General features: G+C 39.0%; 1 protein-coding gene across 1 annotated transcript in view; it reads right to left on the bottom strand.

The window, feature by feature from the left end:
• Positions 1-20,802: 20,802 nt before the first annotated feature.
• Positions 20,803-23,395, bottom strand: part of raly (RALY heterogeneous nuclear ribonucleoprotein) — a 61,903-nt gene continuing 59,310 nt past the window's right edge. The window contains exons 8-9 of the mRNA XM_061923737.2: positions 21,082-21,126; positions 20,803-20,889 (exon numbers count right to left, since the gene is read on the bottom strand). Coding sequence (XP_061779721.1) covers positions 21,085-21,126 — 42 coding nt within the window. The 3' untranslated portion in view covers positions 20,803-20,889; positions 21,082-21,084. The remainder of the gene's footprint in view (positions 20,890-21,081; positions 21,127-23,395) is intronic.

The following is a 23,395-nucleotide window of genomic DNA, read 5'->3' on the forward strand; positions in this document are numbered from 1 at the left end:
TTTAGTCATGTCAATGATTGACAACGCATTGACTGAGGAGAAGGCGTGTCCAAACCTTTGACCTGTACTGTACGTATGTATACGAGACAGTGGTGAGTGACACACCTGAACGCCAGATTGATTCCTCGGGCTGACGAGCAATTTTTATTAAATGTAATTAGTAATTGTAAAAAAAATATATAGACATTTTCTTTAAAAATATGTTCTGGTAAACCACTAATGGTAGCTAGCTATTTTTGGTTTGAAAATATGAGCCCCTTTAATGAGCTATATTACGAGATAAACTACACTAATTTGTTTACACAAAAACTATTACGATAATTAATATATTGCGCAATACTGAGTTTGATTTTGAGCAACCTCTTAAACCAGGGGTGTCAAACGTACGGCTCGCAGTCCAGCCCGCGTGATGAGTTTGCCAAGTATAAAAATGAGCTGCTTTTTTTTTTTAATGAAAGAAACTGCTGTTCTAAATGTGTCCACTGGATGTCACAATAGCAATTCTGTTAGGCAAGCAAACGGTTTATACCGAGGCAAAGCAGGAGGTACACAGTAAAGGGTGACTGTGGCTCCTCCTCCTCGACCCACATGAAACTTAAAACCTGCCGTTTTATGTCTTCTGCTTCGAACACATCGTCATTTGGCACCCTTACTCCCCAAAAAGGTCTCTGTCAAACACCGGAAAAGTGAACTTAACCCTTTTGAATAGTTTTTACCTCCCTTTCTTACGGTTTGTTGAGTTAGCACTGCATTGATACGTGGACATGACAAAGGAGGTATTTGATACCTGTCATGTATGTGTAATCATGTTTTGTTTTAGTCATGTTTTGTTTTGTTTAGTTATTGGACTCTTTAGTTTCTGGCTTTTCACTCCCTTGTTTCCATAGTTACCCATTAGTTTCACCTGTTCCACCTTTGGACTCATTGTGCACTCTTGTTTGTCACCATAGCAACCCATTAGTTTTCACCTGTCACGTCACGCACCTGTTTCACGTTTTGAGTCACGCACCTGTTTTCACCAATCATGTCACTGTTATTTAAGCCTACCTTTGTTCATCACTCGTTCTGCCTGCATTGTCTTTATGCCACACCGGTTCATGTCTCCTCCTCTCTGAGCTGCCACCTTAACGTGGTAGAGGAGTTTGCGTGTCCCAATGATCCTAGGAGCTATGTTGTCCGGGGGCTTCCATGCCCCCTGGTAGGGTCTCCCAAGACAAACAGGTCCTAGGTGAGGGATCAGACAAAGAGCAGCTCGAAGACTTCTATGGAAATGCAAGAACCGAGACTCAGATTTCCCTCGCCCGGACGCGGGTCACCGGGGCCCCCCTCCGGAGCCAGGCCCGGAGTTGGGGCACGATGGCGAGCGCCTGGTGGCCGGGCCTGTCCCCATGGGGCCCGGCCGGGCACAGCCCGAAGAGGCAACGTGGGTCCCCCCTCCAATGGGCTCACCACCCATAGCAGGGGCCATAGAGGTCGGGTGCAATGTGAGCTGGGCGGTAGCCGAAGGCAGGGCACTTGGCGGTCCGATCCTCGGCTACAGAAGCTAGCTCTTGGGACGTGGAACGTCACCTCGCTGGGGGGGAAGGAGCCTGAGCTAGTGCGCGAGGTGGAGAAGTTCCGGTTGGATATAGTCGGACTCACCTCGACGCACAGCAAGGGCTCTGGAACCAGTTCTCTCGAGAGGGGCTGGACTCTCTTCCACTCTGGCGTTGCCGGCAGTGAGAGGCGACGGGCTGGGGTGGAAATTCTTGTTTCCACCCGGCTCAGAGCCTGCATGTTGGAGTTCAACCCGGTGGACGAGAGGGTAGCTTCCCTCCGCCTTCGGGTGGGGGGACGGGTCCTGACTGTTGTTTGCGCTTACGCGCCAAACAGCAGCTCAGAGTACCCACCCTTTTTGGATTCACTCGAGGGAGTACTTGAGAGTGCTCCCCCGGGTGATTCCCTCGTTCTACTGGGGGACTTCAATGCTCATATTGGCAACGACAGTGAAACCTGGAGAGGCGTGATTGGGAAGAATGGCCGCCCGGATCTGAACCCAAGTGGTGTTTTGTTATTGGACTTTTGTGCCCGTCACGGATTGTCCATAACGAACACCATGTTCAAGCATAAGGGTGTCCATATGTGCACTTGGCACCAGGACACCCTAGGCCGCAGTTCTATAATCGACTTTGTAGTTGTGTCATCGGATTTGCGGCCTCATGTTTTGGACACTCGAGTGAAGAGAGGGGCGGCGCTTTCTACCGATCACCACCTGGTGGTGAGTTGGCTGCGATGGTGGGGGAGGATGCCGGACAGACCTGGCAGGCCCAAACGCATTGTTAGGGTTTGCTGGGAACGTCTGGCAGAGTCTCCTGTCAGAGAGAGTTTCAATTCCCACCTCCGGAAGAACTTTGAACATGTCACGAGGGAGGTGCTGGACATTGAGTCCGAGTGGACCATGTTCCGCACCTCTATTGTCGAGGCGGCTGATTGGAGCTGTGGCCGCAAGGTAGTTGGTGCCAGTCGTGGCGGTAATCCTAGAACCCGTTGGTGGACACCGGCGGTGAGGGATGCCGTCAAGCTGTAGAAGGAGTCCTATCGGGTTCTTTTGGCTCATGGGACTCCTGAGGCAGCGGACAGGTACCGACAGGCCAAGCGGTGTGCGGCTTCAGCGGTCGCGGAGGCAAAAACTCGGACATGGGAGGAGTTCGGGGAAGCCATGGAAAACGACTTCCGGACGGCTTCGAAGCGATTCTGGACCACCATCCGCCGCCTCAGGAAGGGGAAGCAGTGCACTACCAACACCGTGTATGGTGCGGATGGTGTTCTGCTGACCTCGACTGCGGAAGTTGTGGATCGGTGGAGGGCATACTTCGAAGACCTCCTCAATCCCACCAACACGTCTTCCTATGAGGAAGCAGTGCCTGGGGAATCTGTGGTGGGCTCTCCTATTTCTGGGGCTGAGGTTGCTGAGGTAGTTAAAAAGCTCCTCGGTGGCAAGGCCCCGGGGGTGGATGAGATCCGCCCGGAGTTCCTTAAGGCTCTGGATGCTGTAGGGCTGTCTTGGTTGACAAGACTCTGCAGCATCGCGTGGACATCGGGTGCAGTACCTCTGGATTGGCAGACCGGGGTGGTGGTTTCTCTCTTTAAAAAGGGGAACCGGAGGGTGTGTTCTAACTATCGTGGGATCACACTCCTCAGCCTTCCCGGTAAGGTCTATTCAGGTGTACTGGAGAGGAGGCTACGCCGGATAGTCGAACCTCGGATTCAGGAGGAACAGTGTGGTTTTCGTCCTGGTCGTGGAACTGTGGACCAGCTCTATACTCTCGGCAGGGTCCTTGAGGGTGCATGGGAGTTTGCCCAACCAGTCTACATGTGCTTTGTGGACTTGGAGAAGGCATTCGACCGTGTCCCTCGGGAAGTCCTGTGGGGAGTGCTCAGAGAGTATGGGGTTTCGGACTGTCTGATTGTGGCGGTCTGCTCCCTGTATGATCAGTGTCAGAGCTTGGTTCGCATTGCCGGCAGTAAGTCGGACACGTTTCCGGTGAGGGTTGGACTCCGCCAAGGCTGCCCTTTGTCACCGATTCTGTTCATAACTTTTATGGACAGAATTTCTAGGCGCAGTCAAGGCGTTGAGGGGATCCGGTTTGGTGGCTGCAGGATTAGGTCTCTGCTTTTTGCAGATGATTTGGTCCTGATGGCTTCATCTGGCCAGGATCTTCAGCTCTCACTGGATCGGTTTGCAGCTGAGTGTGAAGCGACTGGGATGAGAATCAGCACCTCCAAGTCCGAGTCCATGGTTCTCGCCCGGAAAAGGGTGGAGTGCCATCTCCGGGTTGGGGAGGAGATCTTGCCCCAAGTGGAGGAGTTCAAGTACCTCGGAGTCTTGTTTACGAGTGAGGGAAGAGTGGATCGTGAGATCGACAGGCGGATCGGTGCGGCGTCTTCAGTAATGCGGACGCTGTATCGATCCGTTGTGGTGAAGAAGGAGCTGAGCCGGAAGGCAAAGCTCTCAATTTACCGGTCGATCTACGTTCCCATCCTCACCTATGGTCATGAGCTTTGGGTTATGACCGAAAGGACAAGATCACGGGTACAAGCGGCCGAAATGAGTTTCCTCCGCCGGGTGGCGGGGCTCTCCCTTAGAGATAGGGTGAGAAGCTCTGTCATCCGGGGGGAGCTTAAAGTAAAGCCGCTGCTCCTCCACATCGAGAGGAGCCAGATGAGGTGGTTCGGGCATCTGGTCAGGATGCCACCCGAGCGCCTCCCTAAGGAGGTGTTTAGGGCATGTCCGACCGGTAGGAGGCCACGAGGAAGACCCAGGACACGTTGGGAAGACTATGTCTCCCGGCTGGCCTGGGAACGCCTCGGGATCCCCCGGGAGGAGCTGGACGAAGTGGCTGGGGAGAGGGAAGTCTGGGCTTCCCTGCTTAGGCTGCTGCCCCCGCGACCCGACCTCGGATAAGCGGAAGAAGATGGATGGATGGATGGACGGTTCATGTCTCTTTCTGACTAAGTAAGTTTCCTAGTCCATGTCATAGCTTCTGATCTATTTAGCAACTTCACTTGTGTTTTAGGCACGCTTGCCTTTTTTGTTGTATTTTTGTGTTTGTGGGAGTGAGTGATTTATGTTAAATAAATCCAAGCTTACCTTAATGCTGTCGTCCGGAGCCCTTTTTTTGCGTTGGAAGAACAACCCCGCAGCAAGCTGCGACCCCCCAATGTGACAATACCTCGAAGAGTTTACATGTTGTGTTTTTTGTCCAATCCCAGAAAGACTGTGACTTAAAGTTTAATCCTGGCTTTGTAGATACACTGAGACGAAGCTCATTGTGTTTTTGAAACTGCACCAATTTCCTCAGAATTTTCAACAAACTTGAAGTGTTTTGTCCAGAGGATTATTTGTGATTTGTACGTTTTCAGAATGTGCTTGTTCTATTTTTGGCCAAAGTAAAACAAAGAAAACAACTTCGAGTTGTCTTTATTTTTATGTTATCATGCCATGATTTTACCATTACAGCCCACTTGGGAATAGATTTTACTCCATGCGGCCCCTGAGCTAAAATGAGTTTGACACCCCTGTCTTAAACCCGGCTGGAAAAAGATATATAAAAAATAAATGACGTTTTTTATGCTCGTACAAGTTTTTATGGGTGGTCCTTTTGTCAAAGTAAAGGAGAGGCTTTGATGCTTACTTCAAAAGGCCATGTCTTTGCTTCTTGTTAAGAGTAAGCTTGTCCAGGGAGATTTAGCAGTTATTGGGCAGTTGGAACTGCTAAGTGGCAGCTTTCATGCACGGCCAAGTTTGTCGTTTTGGTGTTCTGTAGTACGAAATTATAATGCCGGTTAACTTGTTTTCGACATTTGCCTCATTCAAGGGTGTGTGGTTTGAATTGTCTTCAATTTAGCTGAAATCAGTCAGATCTGGCTTTTAGCTTATGTTCTTCTAGGTATGTGGACTTTAATGTGTTTGTTGAGATTGAGAAATTACCATAGCAACGCAGACCTCCAATACATTGGTTTTGAGCACCTTTAACCTCTTAAATCCTACAAAAAAAGCATATCCAAAATAAATCAAGTTTTTCATTGCTTGTTTTTGACATTTGCCCCATTTAAGGGCTTGTGGTTTGAATTGTCTTCAATTTTACGAAAATTGTTTGGCTTTTAGCTAACATTCTTTTAGTTATGTGGACTTATGTGTATTTGTTGATGTTGAGAAATTACCAGAGCAACACAGACACAACCCAGCAGTTTTAACAGGTTAATGGGATATATTAATAAATATTGCACAAATGTTTTGTCACACATTCATCACACAAAAAACTAAGATGTTGCTGTCATGATTTAAGAATAGCTTAACATATATTGACCTCCATTGGACTGGTTTTGAGCCCTACCAAAAAAAAGACATCCAAATTCAATAACATTTTCCCCTGCTTGTACAAGGTAAGAGAGTTTTAGCGATAGTTGGACGGCTAAATGATAGCTTTCTGGCTAGCCCAAGTTCGTCGTTTTAGGGTTTTAATCAAGATTCAAGATGATTTATTGTCAATTCTTAACATGCACAAGACACATAAAAACTGAAAAGTATATTTTCGGCACAGTCCCACTAAGAGCAGACATACGTTACAGGGAGACAAGACAAGACCGCCGACGGCGCAGCCAATTTTACGGCGCTCCTTTAAAAAAAGGTGAGAAAAAGGTGATATTGGGAAAGGGGGGGGGGAGTAAAAAAATATCAGTCAAAGGCTGGATACGCAAGAGGGGGTCCAGACTGAGTCCAAGGGAAAAAACTTCATTTGCAATGCAAACATAAACACGTTACATTTAGTCACAACAAACTCGCAACAGAGGAAGGCGGTGGTTGGGGAAGGGGCGGGTGCGTGCGTGTATGCCCAATCAACTTGGGTGTGATGTTGAAGTGTTTTTGTGGACTGGGGCCGATCTCAAAGTTCGACACCAGGTGCTTGTTGAGAAAAAGGGAGGTCAAAAGCGTCCATCGTTGAGGAGTCCTCGGGGGAGTTTTTCAGAGCAGCCTTTTATATTATTTGTGACAAATGCTGGCCTCGGGCTGTTCACTTGTCCTCAAGCGAGTGTGGTTTGAATTGTCTTCTGTTTTACTAACATTAGTCACGTTTAGCTTTTAAGCTAATGTTCATCTTGTTACGTGGGCTTTAGTGTGTTTGTTTATAGTGAGAAATTACTATAGCAACACAGACACAACTCAGCTGTTTTAAAAGATAAATTAGATATATAATTATATATTACACACATTTTGGATAACACTTCTTTCTCAGCTGCCACCTTATTGTGGTAAAGGAGTTTGTGTGTCCCAATGTTAGGATTTTATTAGGCGTCTTGCTGACGATAACAAATCTTTGTCAATGAATTTTTATAATCGATGCTGTCGATTATGTGGCAGACCCAGTTTGGAGCATCTTTGGCCTCTTAAAGCCAGTTCGAAAAAGATACTGTATATACAAAATAAATCAAGATTTTCTCTGCTTGTCTGAGGTCTACATGGATGGTCCTGGTCTCAAGTTAAAGGGGAGACGTAGATGCTTACTTCAAATGTACATATGTACAAACCCCATTTCCATATGAGTTGGGAAATTGTGTTGGATGTAAATATAAACGGAATACAATGATTTGCCAATCCTTTTCAACCCGTATTCAATTGAATGCACTCCAAAGACAACATATGTATTTGAAGTTCAAACTCATAAACTAAATTTTTTTTTTGCAAATAATAATTAACTTAGAATTTCATGGCTGCAACACGTGCCGAAGTAGTTGGGAAAGGGTATGTTCGCCACTGTGTTACATGGCCTTTCCTTTTAACAACACTCAGTAAACGTTTGGGAACTGAGGAGACACATTTTTTAAGCTTCTCAGGTGGAATTCTTTCCCATTTTTGCTTGATGTACAGCTTAAGTTGTTCAACAGTCCGGGGGTCTCCGTTGTGGTATTTTAGGCTTCATAATGCGCCACACATTTTCAATGGGAGACAGGTCTGGACTACAGGCAGGCCAGTCTAGTACCCGCACTCTTTTACTATGAAGCCACGTTGATGTAACACGTGGCTTGGCATTGTCTTGCTGAAATAAGCAGGGGCGTCGATGGTAACGTTGCTTGGATGGCAACATATGTTGCTCCAAAACCTGTATGTACCTTTCAGCATTAATGGCGCCTTCACAGATGTGTAAGTTACCCATGTCTTGGGCACTAATACAACCCCATACCATCACAGATGCTGGCTTTTCAACTTTGCGCCTGTAACAATCCGGATGTTTTTTCCTTTTTGGTCCGGAGGACACGACGTCCACAGTTTCCAAAAACAATTTGAAATGTGGACTCATCAGACCACAGAACACTTTTCCACTTTGTATCAGTCCATCTTAGATGAGCTCAGGCCCAGCGAAGCCGAATGCGTTTCTGGGTGTTGTTGATAAACGGTTTCCGCCTTGCATAGGAGAGTTTTAACTTGCACTTACAGATGTAGCGACCAACTGTAGTTACTGACAGTGGGTTTCTGAAGTGTTCCTGAGCCCATGTGGTGATATTCTTTACACACTGATGTCACTTGTTGATGCAGTACAGTCTGAGGGATCGAAGGTCACGGGCTTAGCTGCTTACGTGCAGTGATTTCTCCAGATTCTCTGAACCCTTTGATGATATCACAGACCGTAGATGGTGAAATCCCTAAATTACTTGCAATAGCTGGCTGAGAAAGGTTTTTCTTAAACTGTTCAACAATTTGCTCACGCACTTATTGACTAAGTGGTGACCCTCGCCCCATCCTTGTTTGTGAATGACTGAGCATTTCATGGAATCTCCTTTTATACCCAATCATGGCACCCACCTGTTCCCAATTTGCCTGTTCACCTGTGGGATGTTCCAAATAAGTGTTTGATGAGCATTCCTCAACTTTATCAGTATTTATTGCCACCTTTCCCAACTTCTTTGTCACGTGTTGCTGGCATCAAATTCTAATGTTAATGATTATTTGCACAAAAAGAAAAGTTTATCAGTTTGAACATCAAATATGTTGTCTTTGTAGCATATTCAACTGAATATGGGTTGAAAATGATTTGCAAATCATTGTATTCCGTTTATATTTACATCTAACACAATTTCCCAACTCATATGGAAACGGGGTTTGTACATATATTTTCTACTTGGTAAGAGTAAACGCTGCTCGTTCGGCGAGTATTATCGGCCGCGGAATGATACATAGGCGGTTAGCTTTCAAGCGAGGCCAAGTATGTTGCGTTCGTCTTTTGTTTGTGGTGGTAAAATGGCTGGAGAAGAAATGTCATTCCCAGCTGTAACACATTTCTATCTCCTTCCCTCAGGCAGGAAATGGCAGTTTAAAGATCAAACGAGTGCCAAGAGGTAAGGAAAAAACTATAACAGAGATGTTTTCATCATGAAAGCTCCTCCAAGGCCCGGAGGAGATAAGACAAAGGATCAGATGCTAAGTGAATTCAGGTGAATCCACTCGGACCACACTGACACTAAGTCTTCCTGAGGATATCTTTCTAGGGACTCGGGTTCAATTAGATGTGAAACCAATTACCGCTGATGTGCATCTTTAAAAAGAACTTCACCAAAAAGCCATTAATGCATCATAGATAGTAGATTTACAAAAACAAAACTGCAATCTCTTTACTTGCCACACCAACGGTATTGTAGTTTGCGTCTTTAACTCAATTCATAAATGGAATATTTGTATCCAGAAAAAGACGTTTGATCGAAAGCAGATGGCCAAAAAATATTTAGTTAAGACGAAATACCGAAAGGTAACATGACTCACCTATAAAGTTAATGCAATATTTGCTAAATAGTTTTAACGATCTGGCATTGATTCATGAGAAAAATATGCTTTTATGTCATTAAGTAATTTTTTGTAAGTACAATTTTTTCCACATTGTTATCTATTTGTGGGGGTGGTGGGTGACGACAAATTGACACTATAGCGGGAGGAATAGGTGAATGTTGTGAGACAAATAGTGAGTAAAAACATGAAAAAACAAATATGTTAAGAATTAAAAATGAACTTTTTTCTTTTTCTTTTTTTTTCCTTTTTTTTTTATGTCACCAACAAGCCTGTGAGTGCTTTTTAGATGCGAGGCCCACCGCAGCACCGCATGCTCATTGAGAAGAGAGATATGTGCTTTCATGTCAAAGTTTTTTCACTAAATTTGTCGCCAGTTGCCTTTTTAAAGAAAAGATAGTATCTAGGGGCTCTGCTTAAATTGCCACATAATTTAAGCTGTGTATTATGTTAAATCATTTTGTTGCAGTCCAAGTTTATTTGTTACAGCAAGCCACAAATAGATGCATGGCAAATGCTGAAGTGTACGTCTAGATTTTGCCCCCCCCCCCCCCAAAAAACCTTAACTTTTTAATTCAGTTCCAGTACAACAAGCAATGTAATAGTTTTTATGTGTAACCAATTAAATATAACATTAAGTGACAAATAATATATAGTACAAATATAATATATCAATTTGAAGCAAATGTGCTTATCTGTTGCTGGTGTGAAAGCATGGAATTCTCTAAACAAAGACTTAAAAAGCTGCAAGAATATATTTGAATTTAAAAGGAGTTACAAAAAAACCCAACTAGAATTATATCAAACTGATTTTTGATTTTGATTGGAACGTGTCATTTTGAAAATGCTTAAACGAAAATTAAAAGTATGTTGGAGTTCGGGTGTTGGTGGAGGGAACAGTGATAAAGTCATCTAAATAATTTGTGTTAAAAAGGGGGCAGATAAATATAAGAATAGTATTCTTCCATCTGCTCCTTTCTGATCATGGAAATGTATAAGAAACAAAAAACAATGAAAGTGTCAACTGGCTTGTATATGTATTTTCATGAAAGGAATAAAAAGAAATGATGATGCTGATATAATAAATATATCAATTCCAAAAATATCAACTGATGTTGACAGCTCAATGTTTGCTTTTATTTAACACACACAACTAATGATTAATTAATATTTTTAATGGATCAGACTCACTGCATTGTATTTTGCATCTTTAACTTAAAAAAGAATGTAATATATGACCTTTACTATATCATTTGAGTAAATGGCCAAAATTATTAATACAACCGCTGAGTTCATGCAACACTGACTTATTGTATTTGTGAAACAAAATACAATAGTGATAAATGGACTGATGAAAAAATATATAAATTTAGATCCTAGTGTAATTGTCGTGTACATTTATGTTCCCAACCTCCAAAACAGCTTTTATTTTAAATTTTGACCTTTAAATCACAAGCCAGTTCAACATTGATTTATAGTTTTGTGTTTAACTGACACAATACAAAAAATATATAAGTTGAGACTACTTTTTACAGACTTTTTTTAGTCTAAGACAAAAATATTGAGTTGGTTTAGCTTTACCTTACCAAAAAACAATTATGTGGAACATGTTTACATTAAAAATATAAAAAATAAATGCAAAGACATATTGTTTTCAATACTTTTCTTTGAGTGACATGTCTATTAATGCAGTGTTGAATTCCAGGCTGAGGCTGAAATCAAGTGTGAAATTACCGTAACATGCCAAAACTCCATTAGCGGCCCCACAAAGTCATGCAAGGTAATCTTGTTAATGTTTTCCCTCTGCATGCATATGCAACTTATTTCAAGCATGACACTTTTTTTCCCCAACTTTAACAATACTAATAAAACAATAATTGATATAATAGTCCAGCTAATGAAATCCAATTTAAAAAAAATTACAAATACACCAGTAATCATGTTTAATATTGTGTGTGCTACCTAGTAGAGCGATCTATGATTTAAACAGCAATTCAATGAAATGGAATGGAATAAAAAACACAGTGTTGCAGAAATTCTTACACTCTTAATTAATATTATGATTATTGTTAACTTAACATTATCCTAATTGGTTCAAAAGAGAGAAACGTTTTTTGGGGGTAAGGGAGAAATATAAACAAAATCACAAAAATATCAAAATACAAAAGTTGTGTACAATATTATTTATTTATTTATTGATAAAATAGTAAAATACTTCATATTTAATAATAATAAATATTGTATAATTATATAATGTTGTTATTTAAAGGGGAAAACCGATCCAAAAGATACATAAAAGTTGTTTATTGGCTAAAAGTAAAATTATCCTGAAAAAAAATCACATTAATTTTAGACTTAATTATACTGTACAATATCATTAAAACGTGTCATTGTGAAATACTTGATAATATTGTACATTGTAGATTTTACTCCTCGTTTTGTTATTCAAAGTGAAAACATTTAATACAAAAAGTAGCTTTTTTGGACTAAAACAAAAAACGAAGAAAACATGATAATGAACATAATGTTCTCATATTTTAAAGCTGCATTTTTCCCCCCCCTAAATTTGTCATTTCAAGGAAGACAAATATCCAAAACTTAAGGAAACATTTTTTGGACTCAAATTAAATAATTAAATGTAAAAATGTAAAAATTATTAAATACATTTACACATGTTTTAAGATTTTCATAACAATATTTTACTTTCAAGCTGCATCATCATGTTATCACTGTCCAGTAAAAAGCATTTATATTATCAGTTTGCCATTTAAAGTGTGAAGTGTACAATTAGGGCAACATTTTTTTGACCAGTATGTACAGTATATTTAGTCACAATGTGCTCGGAGAAGAGGTATAGGATTAAATATAAATTTTACTTCTTAATATTCCTTTTCAGATTTGTTGAAAGGTGCAAATGAAACCGTGTGATGTTTCTTGACGTAAACATGTCTGTAACAAATAAAGCATAACCATAGCCACACTGTGTAATGACTAGCATTTGATCACATTGCTGTGGATTTTTTATATTATGAGAAATTGTGTAATTTTTAGGCAAAACACCCTAATAAACATTGCAGTACATAACTATTGTAGTTGCACGTTAATAATATACAAATATTATTAATATAATAATATAAATATATATATAAACATATATTAATATAATAATATAAATATATAATAATATAATAATATAAAATTCTATTTTTGAGTAATCTCCGAGAGGTTAGCGACCGAGGAAGCGTGGAGGTCACGGGTTAAACTCCTGCCCCCCACTTGAGCTCCTTCCTTTTCTCACACTTTTGGTTGCCATCAGAGAGTCTAGAAGTGGCGCTCCAAGTGTGCTTTAAAGTCTTAAGTGTTTACAGGTGCCAGAGGTCACAGGGTCATTTGGATTTATAGAATCATGCATGCTTTGAGGAGGACGGTGGATCCAGATCCATGTGGACCTGAGACATCCTCTATCGCTCCTCTCTCTCAGACCAAACACCTTGTTTATCTTTTAAGCTGGTATGTTATATAAATCTAAAGTATATAAACACACTTCCATTGCTGACAAGGTCCTCAAAAGTGATCATAAACACAATATAATTGCGCTTTTTTATTGCACTATATTACTGTACTTATAACAGATGAGAAGTATTATCTTTAAGAGATGTGATAAATTGCCTATTTTGTGCATGATCTATAACAATGCAATAACGTTGTCGATAAAATAAAATAAAATAAATATATAAACGACTATCTATACAATTGTAGTGTAATGCATAAAAAAAAATAGGAATGACCTGCGAAAGATCTTCCATTTGAATGTTCTGGTGGTTCATTTGCAAAATAAACCTGAGAGCACAACTCAGCTTTGATACGAAATGAAAGTAAAACGTTATGTTGGAATATTTGAAAAAACTCACCTCAGATGAATTGTTGTTCTCTTGGGAGTGGAGGTGGGGGGGGGGGGCAAAGGTGGTCTCTGATCCATCTTTGACCTGCAAGGAAACTTTTGCTTTGTTGACACGGCAGAAAAAGGACTGGGAGAGGTCAGCAAACATGTCAGAAGTAATCTTAGGTTTTTTTCCACTACAGCGCAACGGGGCAGATATTTTTTCCATATTAGCCTGTGTGGTATTTTTGAAGAATCAAACAAACATTTCAAAGATGATTAGGGCCAAACAATCCATAGGATTCGATACGATTAGATTATTCAGGAATTAAAATGTATTTTAAAAAAGTTATCAGTATTCTGGAAATATATGTTCATTTATTGGAATTGTAGATTGAAAAACAAATAATCAAAAGCAATACATCATGATCTATTATATAATTTAGCTGTCAGGACGGGGATAATCATTGAAAAATAAATAAATAAGGTTTTGGCCTACAGACTAGTTTTAGAATTAGGAATAATTATTAAATTGTTGGCAAAAAAACTAAAAAAGAAATTGTTTCCAAACAATTGTTACTCATTACCAAAATAATAAATTATAATTGTAGATTAAAGAAAATAATTGTAATGTATTTAGTTTTTTTTTAAACTATTTCAATTTACATTAAATTAAATAAACAAAGAGGTGAATTATACATGTATAAAAAGTGTATTACAGGAATAATTTAGAATTATTAAAACATTTTGATGAAACAAATGTAAAAAAAATCAATCTATCTACTCATAAATGTCCAAAACAATGGGAAAAAGTGGTTTGTTACCAAAATAATTAATCGTAATTGTAGATTAAAAGTTTATATCTGACTGTAAAAAAAAAAAATCAATCTGTCTACACATAACTGTCTAAATAAAATAAAGGAAAAAAATAGTTAGTTTTCCAAAATAATTTATTATTGCAAATTTAAAGATCATATTTGACAGTTGAAAAAAATATGTTATTTTTTATTAGTTTGTATGTATTTTGTTTCCTTAAACTATTTTGACCTACAGTGCATTGATTTTATAAACAAAAAGATGAATAATATATGTATTAAGAAAGTGAAATATATTACAGGAATAATCTATTAATATAAAATAAAATGTTAATAGAACAAAAAAATAAAAATAAACCATCTACATATAACTGGCCAAATAATGTATAACAATAGTTAGTTTTCCAAAATGATTTATTTTGTAGATTGAAAGATCATATTTGACTATAAAACTATTTAAAAGTATTCTATTTGTTTTGTTCCTTAACACTATTTTGGCATGCATTTGATTGAAAAGGTGAATAATACATGTATAAAAAATATATATATATTTTACAATAATATTCTTCATTTAAATTGTTGAAAGAACAAAAATCAGAAAGATTATTAAAAACAATTTTGGTTACCAAAATTATTAATTATAATGGTAGATTGGAAGATCATATTTGATTGTAAACTAAAAAAGAAGTAATTATATGGCCTCTATGTATTTTTTTTAACAATAGTTAGTAGCTGGGCATTCTTTTGGAAAAAGTAAAAAAAAATGAGGAAGAAAAGGTCAAGAATATACTTTACAACAATATTACAACAATTTAAGTAAAATATATATTTTACTATAAAGGAAAAAAAGGAAAACAGTATAAACCTGTATTTTACAGTTAGGTTTGTATTTTTTTCTTGAGTTATTGTTAACTGTTTGGCATATTTGGACCTACATTAGATAGAATAACACAGTGGCCCTTAAATCCTTCAATTATTTAGACATTTTCATGACTAGAATTCAAGATGTTTTCAAAAGGTGTCTTAACAACCTGGTAAGCAAACTGGAGACAAGTTGTTGTTGTGGAAAAGCAAGAATGCCAACCAAAGAAAAAGACACCCAATGTGTGGCGAATGTAAAAGATCAGCGTTTGAGCAAACACACATCCAGTGTCAGCAGGGTGTGTCCCATCTGGCGCCTTTGATTTACGCACTTCATATCCCAGAGGCATTTTTTCTCTTGGGTTTCTCGACATTTCTTCAAAGTCTCTCAAAGCCGACAGCTCTTGTCCAAAATGAATGCCTCGCCTCCATGTGATGCAGCCTATGGAACAAATGTGCACTTTGCGATTAAGTAACTCATTGGAATAGTGAGCGCGGCCTTAAATTTCACTGGACTGCATTAAGTTATAACGTGGGCCATTTGGAGATGCAACTGCAAGCCTCAGAACTGCTGTGAGGAATCCGCAAAATAAAGGAATTGACGAAATCACAATATGGAATGACTTCATTTAAACCTCATTACCATACAATTCAGGATGCTTTATTATTGTCCATTCTTTAACATGTACAAGACATATAAGAACTGAAATTACATTTTCGGCACAGTCCCACTAAGAGCAGACATACGTTACAGAAAGACAAGAACAGGACCGCCAACGGATCAGCCACTTACGGCGCTCCTTAAAAAAGGTGGGAAAAAGGTGATATTGGGAAAGGGGGGAAGAGTAAAATATATCAGTTCAAGGCTGGACCCTTGGAAGGGGGTCCAGACTGAGTTCAAGGGAAAAAAAACTCGTTTAGCATAGCACACATAAACAAGTTACATATAATCACAACAATTCGCAACAGAGGGAGGGGGAGTTGGGGCCCTGGAGGCCGGCCTGCTGCTATAAAGCGCTACTCAGCCATCCATCACCTCGAAGGGGAATCAAGCGGTGGTGAAGGCATTGGGTGGGGGTGGGGTGTGTGTTTGTGTATATGCCCATTGTCTTTGGGTGTAGTGGTGTTGTGTCCATAGGCCCGGGGCCGTTCTGCATGCAATGCAAGCAAAATTCGACTTCCAGGTGTTGTTGAGGAGGAAGGGAGGTCAAAAGCGTCCATCTTTGAGAGTCCTCTGGGATGTTTTCAGAACAGCCTGCTCCTGTTGTTGCAGCGTCAAGGCCATTCGAGGGAGCCAAATCGTAGATTAGGATTTTTGTTTTTCCGCAAGCAGACATTACAATGGCTTGTCTGTTCTATTCGTCCATGTTGGCTCTCATATCCAATTTTTCCCTTTCAACAAGCTTCCCCATGATGTGATCCATCTTGCGATTCAGTTCAGAAATCGCCCCAGACTGGGATCCCACAGCCCGGCCCAATCCTTCCATTGCGACGAACAGCCTTTGGGCTCCTTGAGTAGCTGCCATCGTCTTACGAATTTGACGATACACCAGAGCAGTGGTTCTCAAATGGGGGTACGCGTACCCCTGGGGGTACTTGAAGGTATGCCAAGGGGTACGTGAGATTTTTTTAAATTGTCTGTCAAAAAGAACTGTGAAAAGAAATGCAACAATGCAATATTCAGTGTTGACAAGTAGATTTTTTGTGGACATGTTCCATAAATATTGATGTTAAAGATTTCTTTTTTTGTGAAGAAATGTTTATAATTAAGTTCATGAATCCAGATGGATCTCTATTACAATCCCCAAAGAGGGCACTTTAAGTTGACGATTACTTCTGTGTAGAAATCTTTATTTATAATTGAATCATTTGTTTATTTTTCAACAAGTTTTTAGTTATTTTTATATATTTTTTTCCAAATAGTTCAAGAAAGACCACTACAAATGAGCAATATTTTGCACTGTTATACAATTTAATAAATCAGAAACTGATGACATAGTGCTGTATTTTACTTCTTTATCTCTTTTTTTCAACCAAAAATGCTTTGCTCTGACTAGGGGGTACTTGAATTAAAAAAATGTTCACAGGGGGTACATCACTGAAAAAAGGTTGAGAACCACTGCACCAGAGCAATGCTCAGCCCAATCAGCAAGTGCCCCGCGATCATAGTTCCAAATAGGTAGATGTCTTCCACGTCCTCGATGTAAAGGACTGAGTCACATGATTCTCCATTTGTCCCAGGAATCTCTCACGTACCTCGCAGCAATGGTTCCATCAGGGCAGCCAGGCTCCACCGAACCTCTTTTCCTCTTCGAAAAGATTTTGTCAATTGAGTCGAGAGTCCAGCTAATCAATTCCATGTCTGATGTTTAGATTTGAAGGACAGCACAAAGAATGAGGCTTTAAAAAAGTGTAGACAAGACAAGACAAAGAGAGCAAGCAAGGAGAAGACGGGAGGAGAAAAAACGCGACCGCCCTCACCAGATGCAAGACACCAATGAACTCCTTTTTTCACTGATTACCAAATACCATACTTGCCAACCTTGAGACCTCCGATTTCGGGAGGTGGGGTGGGCGTGGTCGGGGGTGGGGCGGGGGGCGTGGTTGAGGCGGGGGCGTGGTTAGGGCTGTGGTTAAGAGGGGAGGAATATATTTACAGCTAGAATTCACCAAGTCAAGTATTTCATATATATATATATATATATATAAGAAATACTTGACTTTCAGTGAATTCTAGCTATATATATATATTTATTTTAATATATATATATATATATATATATATATATATATATATATATATATATATGTATATATAAACAAGCCACAACGACATCCTCGGTACAGAGCCCACATAAGGGCAAGGAAAAACTCACAACCCAGTGGGACATCAATGTGAATGACTATGAGAAATCTTGGAGAGGACCGCAGATGTGGGTGACATGAATCTGTCAACAATTAACGATCAGATTTTGATTTTTGGGGTGACACAAACAATTGTGAGTTCAAATGTTTTATTTCTTAATTTTTTCACCTTTCATGTTTTTTTTTGCTATTTTACTTTTGACAGTACCACATTAAATATATTTTAATTGCCCGCCACTGCCAAAATGGCAGCGTGTCAGTTAAGCTCGCCAGTGTACCAAAAGCTTATTTTTTTGCTATTAAAGGTTATTTCAAAATTCTAATGCTTGAGGAGGGTGTCAAATGTTACAATTCAACTGTTTTTACTATATTTATTTAACTAATTCATATAAGACAATCTAGGACATTATCAGGTATAGCCCTAAAATTGTCATGAAAAAAAAGCAAATGCAAATAAGCAACATAATAAACATCACAATTTTAATTATTTAGAATAAATATGTTACTTGGTTCAATTCTAAGCACAAAAAGGGTCAAGTTGGATGTTTAAATCTTACCCGAGATTGGGGAAGGCTCCAAAAAAAGGTCAAAGTTGGAATCCTCTATGGCAGGGGTAGGGAACCTATGGCTCTTGAGCCAGATGTGGCTCTTTTGATGACTGCATCTGGCTCTCAGATAAATCTTAGCTGACATTGCTTAACACGATAAGTAATGAATAACTCCGCTGGTAATCACAGTGTTAAAAATAACGTTCAAAATATAAAACATTCTCATGCATCTAAACCATCCATCCGTCTTCTACCGCACTTGTTCAAGAAGTCGCATTAATGGTAAGAGGTATTTTATTTATTATTGGTTAGCCTCAGAATAACAATGTTATTCTTATTATTAGAATAAGAGACTTATTATACTCAAAAAATGTTGGTCTTACTTAAAAATGCATGCATTTAGTTGTATTCAGTGTTAAAAAATATGATATGGCTCTCACGAAAATACATTTTAAAATATTTGGCTTTCATGGCTCTCTCAGCCAAAAAGGTTCCCAACCCCTGCTATATGGCCTATGTGTCAAAGTCAATGAATAATCAGCCGCCAGCTTGTGTTTTGCACGCACCAATACTCCATCAGTGTTGGCGCTAGGAATTTTCAAAATGGGGTTCCCAGGAACCCCATCAAGTCATAAAAATGGGGTCCCACAGTAAATTTTTGGGGTCCCACTTTTTAGTAACTGTTTTGAAAACAAATGATAAATGTATGCATTACCCTATTATCAGTGACGTGCAGTCACTAGAGGCAGGTGAGGCTCCGCCTCACCTGCCATCATGGAAAGAAAAAAAATGTAAAAAGAAAAAAAAATAATTAAATTGTTATATGTATCCAGTGATTATACTATAAAGTTATTTTCCATTTAACTTCACCAGTTTTAGATTATTTTTATTCAAAATCGCTGAATTTTCACATTTGCCGTTCAAATACTGAGAAGAGACGGTGCGGTGAACAGCAGCCAGTTGAGGCACGTCACTCGGTGCCTCAACATGGATTCCGGACTCGGCTAACTGCTGGCCTGCTGTGCAGTGAGACTGCATTGCTATATGAACTATATTATACATTTCCATAGTTTAGTTAGCTGAGGTATATAATGTACAGTGTATTTTGTCAACAACTGTATGTGTGTAACGTATTTTTTGTGCTGAGCGATCATAAAACGGCTGCAAAAGACGCACTGGCTGAGTCTCCAGTAGCCCCGCCTCCTGCATCCCCGCCGTAGAATTGTTATATCAACTAAAGCCCACACTTAAACTTTCCACGTGCAAGATTGAATCTATTTAAAAAAAATATTTCATAAGAAGCCAAAAAGTGCAAAAACAATAATGTTCGTGTTGGAGGAGTTGTGAATGACTGCAGGGGCACAACGTTAGGTACACCTGCAGACTGCAGGTGTATCTAATTCACAACTCCTCCAACACGAACATTATTGTTTTTGCACTTTTTGGCTTCTTATTAAATAACTTTTGTAACCTATTTTCATGGGCTTTCCTCTTTGTGATGTTAAGTTCCTGTTATGCGCTGTTATACAGTATATGCCTTGAGCTCTTATTTTGAAGGCGCTAAGAGCGGAAGTGATGTCACGTTGCGGAGGTTTTTGAAAGAAGGTAAATAAAGTGGTCCTTGTGTAAACTGGAGCCTGGTGTTTGTTATTTTGTAGTTTCATACAGTATAGGCGACATTTATAAACCCTCGGTTACACTTTTTTAAATAGATTCAATCTTGCACGCGGAAAGTTTAAGTGAGGGCTTTAGTTGCGGCGCATGGACTTAATTTCTAAGTAAAGGTAAGACCATAATAACATTTTTTTTATTAAATGTGCTTTTTTGTGTGCTACAGTTTGTATGTGTAAAGTTAAAGTTAAGTTAAAGTACCAATGATTGTCACACACACACTAGGTGTAATGAAATGTGTCGTCTGCATTTGACCCATCCCCTTGTTCACCCCCTGGGAGGTGAGGGGAGCAGTGGGCAGCAGCGGCGCCGCGCCTGGGAATCATTTTTGGTGATTTAACCCCCAATGCCAACCCTTGATGCTCTTTAGGGTTCATATGTTTGTAAATCTGACTGTGATGAAGTCAGTGCCTCACCAGCCATCAACCTCACCGCACGTCACTGCCTATTATATCTCACATTCTATATTGATTTTTGGGAAAAGTTGCCATAAACGTTACTTAATTCATTAAAAAAAATAAAACTAAAGAAAACACATTTTAATGCATATATAAATGTATTCAGTTATAAACATTCATTCACTTTCTTCTTTCCTAAACTTTACCGCAGCCGGTATTTTTTTCTATATTTTTATTGTAATATTTTCAGAATGTGTTTGTTCTATTTTTGGCTAAAGTAAGGCAAAGAAAACAATCTGAAGTTGTCTTTATTTTTTAGTTTTAATGCCATGATTTTAATAGTCCGGCATGTGTGTGCACAGATTTTCCTCCATGCGGCCCCTGAGCTAAAATGAGTTTGACAACCCTGCTCTTAGATGGGGTTGGATGACAAACAGAATCAAATTGTGTTTTAACCTTTTATTTACATAAACATGTTCTGCGTCTTCCTGCAGTGGCGGTGGCGGCGTAGAGTCTCAGGGGAAACCCGGAAACCCTGCGAAGACAAATGTGAGGCTCCGTTTAGAACACAGTTTATTAGGCACCCACTTGACAATTCATTAGGGACAGTGTCCTTACTGCCAACACAAATGTTGATGATTGTAATGGTGGTCTTTGTTCAAACCTCAATGAACAAGCTTAAAGACTCTTTCAAAATAAAACTGCATGCAGACGAGGCGGCGCTAACCTTTCATGTGTGGATGACATCCATCTTTGACAGGAGGAGGCCGCTCTGAACAACACACACATACTTATCATGATACATATATTTTTTTTAAATTTGTGTTTCCTTTAAATTGGTGCTGTCTTTGTTAACGCATTAACTTATGTGATTAATCGCAAAAAGTCATGACATTAATCATGTATAAACTTAGATTAATCACGCACATTTAAAAAAAAAATCCTTCATAACATCCTGTGTCAAAATATTGGTCTTTTTAAAGTTTTTTCAAATTATTCGGGGAAGTAACTTACTGCCATTAATCGCAATTACCGTATTTTTCGGAGTATAAATCGCTTCGGAGTATAAGTCGCACCGGCCAAAAATGCATAATAAAGAAGGAAAAAAACATATATAAGTCGCATTGGAGTATAAGTCGCATTTTTGGGGGAAATTTATTTGATAAAACCCAACACCAAGAATAGACATTTGAAAGGCAATTTAAAATAAATAAAGAATAGTGAACAACAGGCTGAATAAGTGTAGGTTATATGACGCATAAATAACTAACTGAGAACGTGCCTGGTATGTTAACGTAACATATTATGGTAAGAGACATTCAAATAACTATAACATATAGAACATGCTATACGTTTACCAAACAATCTGTCACTCCTAATCGCTAAATCCCATGAAATCTTATACGTCTAGCCTCTTACGTGAATGAGCTAAATAATATTATTTGATATTTTACGGTAATGTGTTAATAATTTCACACATAAGTCGCTCCTGAGTATAAGTCGCACCCGCGGCCAAACTATGAAAAAAACTGCGACCTATAGTCCGAAAAATACAGTAATCAAAATTCAAACAGGGTGATTATTTCTGATTAGGGATGTCCGATAATGGCTTTTTGCCGATATCCGATATTCCGATATTGTCCAACTCTTTATTTACCGATACCGATATCAACCGATATCGATATCAACAGATATATGCAGTCGTGGAATTAACACATTATTATGCCTAATTTGGACAACCAGGTATGGTGAAGATAAGGTACTTTTTAAAAAAATTAATAAAATAAGATAAATAAATTAAAAACATTTTCTTGAATAAAAAAGAAAGTAAAACAATATAAAAACAGTTACATAGAAACAAGTAATTAATGAAAATTAGTAGAATTAACTGTTAAAGGTTAGTACTATTAGTGGACCAGCAGCACGCACAATCATGTGTGCTTACGGACTGTATCCCTTGCAGACTGTATTGATATATATTGATATATAATGTAGGAACCAGAATATTAATAACAGAAAGAAACAACCCTTTTGTGTGAATGAGTGTAAATGGGGGAGGGAGGTTTTTTGGGTTGGTGCACTAATTGTCAGTTTATCTTGTGTTTTTTATGTTGATAAAAAAAACGATACCGATAATTTCCGATATTACATTTTAACGCATTTATCGGCCGATAATATCGGCAGGCCGATATTATCGGACATCCCTATTTCTGATTTAAAAAATGTATCGTTTGACAGCACTACTTTAAAGTAACTCAACTTCTGGGTGTGAGAATAAGATAAAAGAAATTAAACTTTTGTGTAGGGGTTGTATGATATAATCCTATTTTATCAGCTTTGACAACTCAGTGTGGGGATCAAACTAGCAACTTTACATCTGCCAGTCCTGTCCACTGTGCCACGGAAGCCAGGAGTGTCCAAACATGTTGATACATTTCTCTTTCATGCACGAGTTATTATAACCATTAAGGTGATTTTATTTACTCTCTAGGCCAGGGGTCACCAACGCGGTGCCCGCGGGCACCAGGTCGCCCGTAAGGACCAGATGAGTAGCCCGCTGGCCTGTTCTAAAAATAGCTCAAATAGCAGCACTTACCAGTGAGCTGCCTCTATTTTTTTAAATTTATTTCTTTACTAGCAAGCTGGTCTCGCTTTGCTCGACATTTTTAATTCTAAGAGAGACAAAACTCAAATAGAATTTGAAATCCAAGAAAATATTTTAAAGACTTGGTCTTCACTAACTGACAAAGAAACAGATAACAGATTTGGTGTCCAGTTCAAAGTGTGACATGATTTATTTAAAAATTTGAGAGTTGACTTTTGTATTTAACATGAGTTACTATTTGTACAAACATGGTGCAAAGTAATTCATGATTTGTTAAAAAAATGTTAGTGGCTAGCTAGTTAAAATGGGATATTGTGATTTCACAAGACTGTCTTAGAAGTGATCATTTGAAAATGTTCAATTTGAAAAATGTGCACTTAGAGAAAATATAAAAATAAAGTGTTGCATATTGATATTTATCTGTTTCTATATATAT

Source organism: Nerophis lumbriciformis, linkage group LG28, assembly GCF_033978685.3.
Source record: "Nerophis lumbriciformis linkage group LG28, RoL_Nlum_v2.1, whole genome shotgun sequence".
Taxonomy (NCBI): domain Eukaryota; kingdom Metazoa; phylum Chordata; class Actinopteri; order Syngnathiformes; family Syngnathidae; genus Nerophis; species Nerophis lumbriciformis.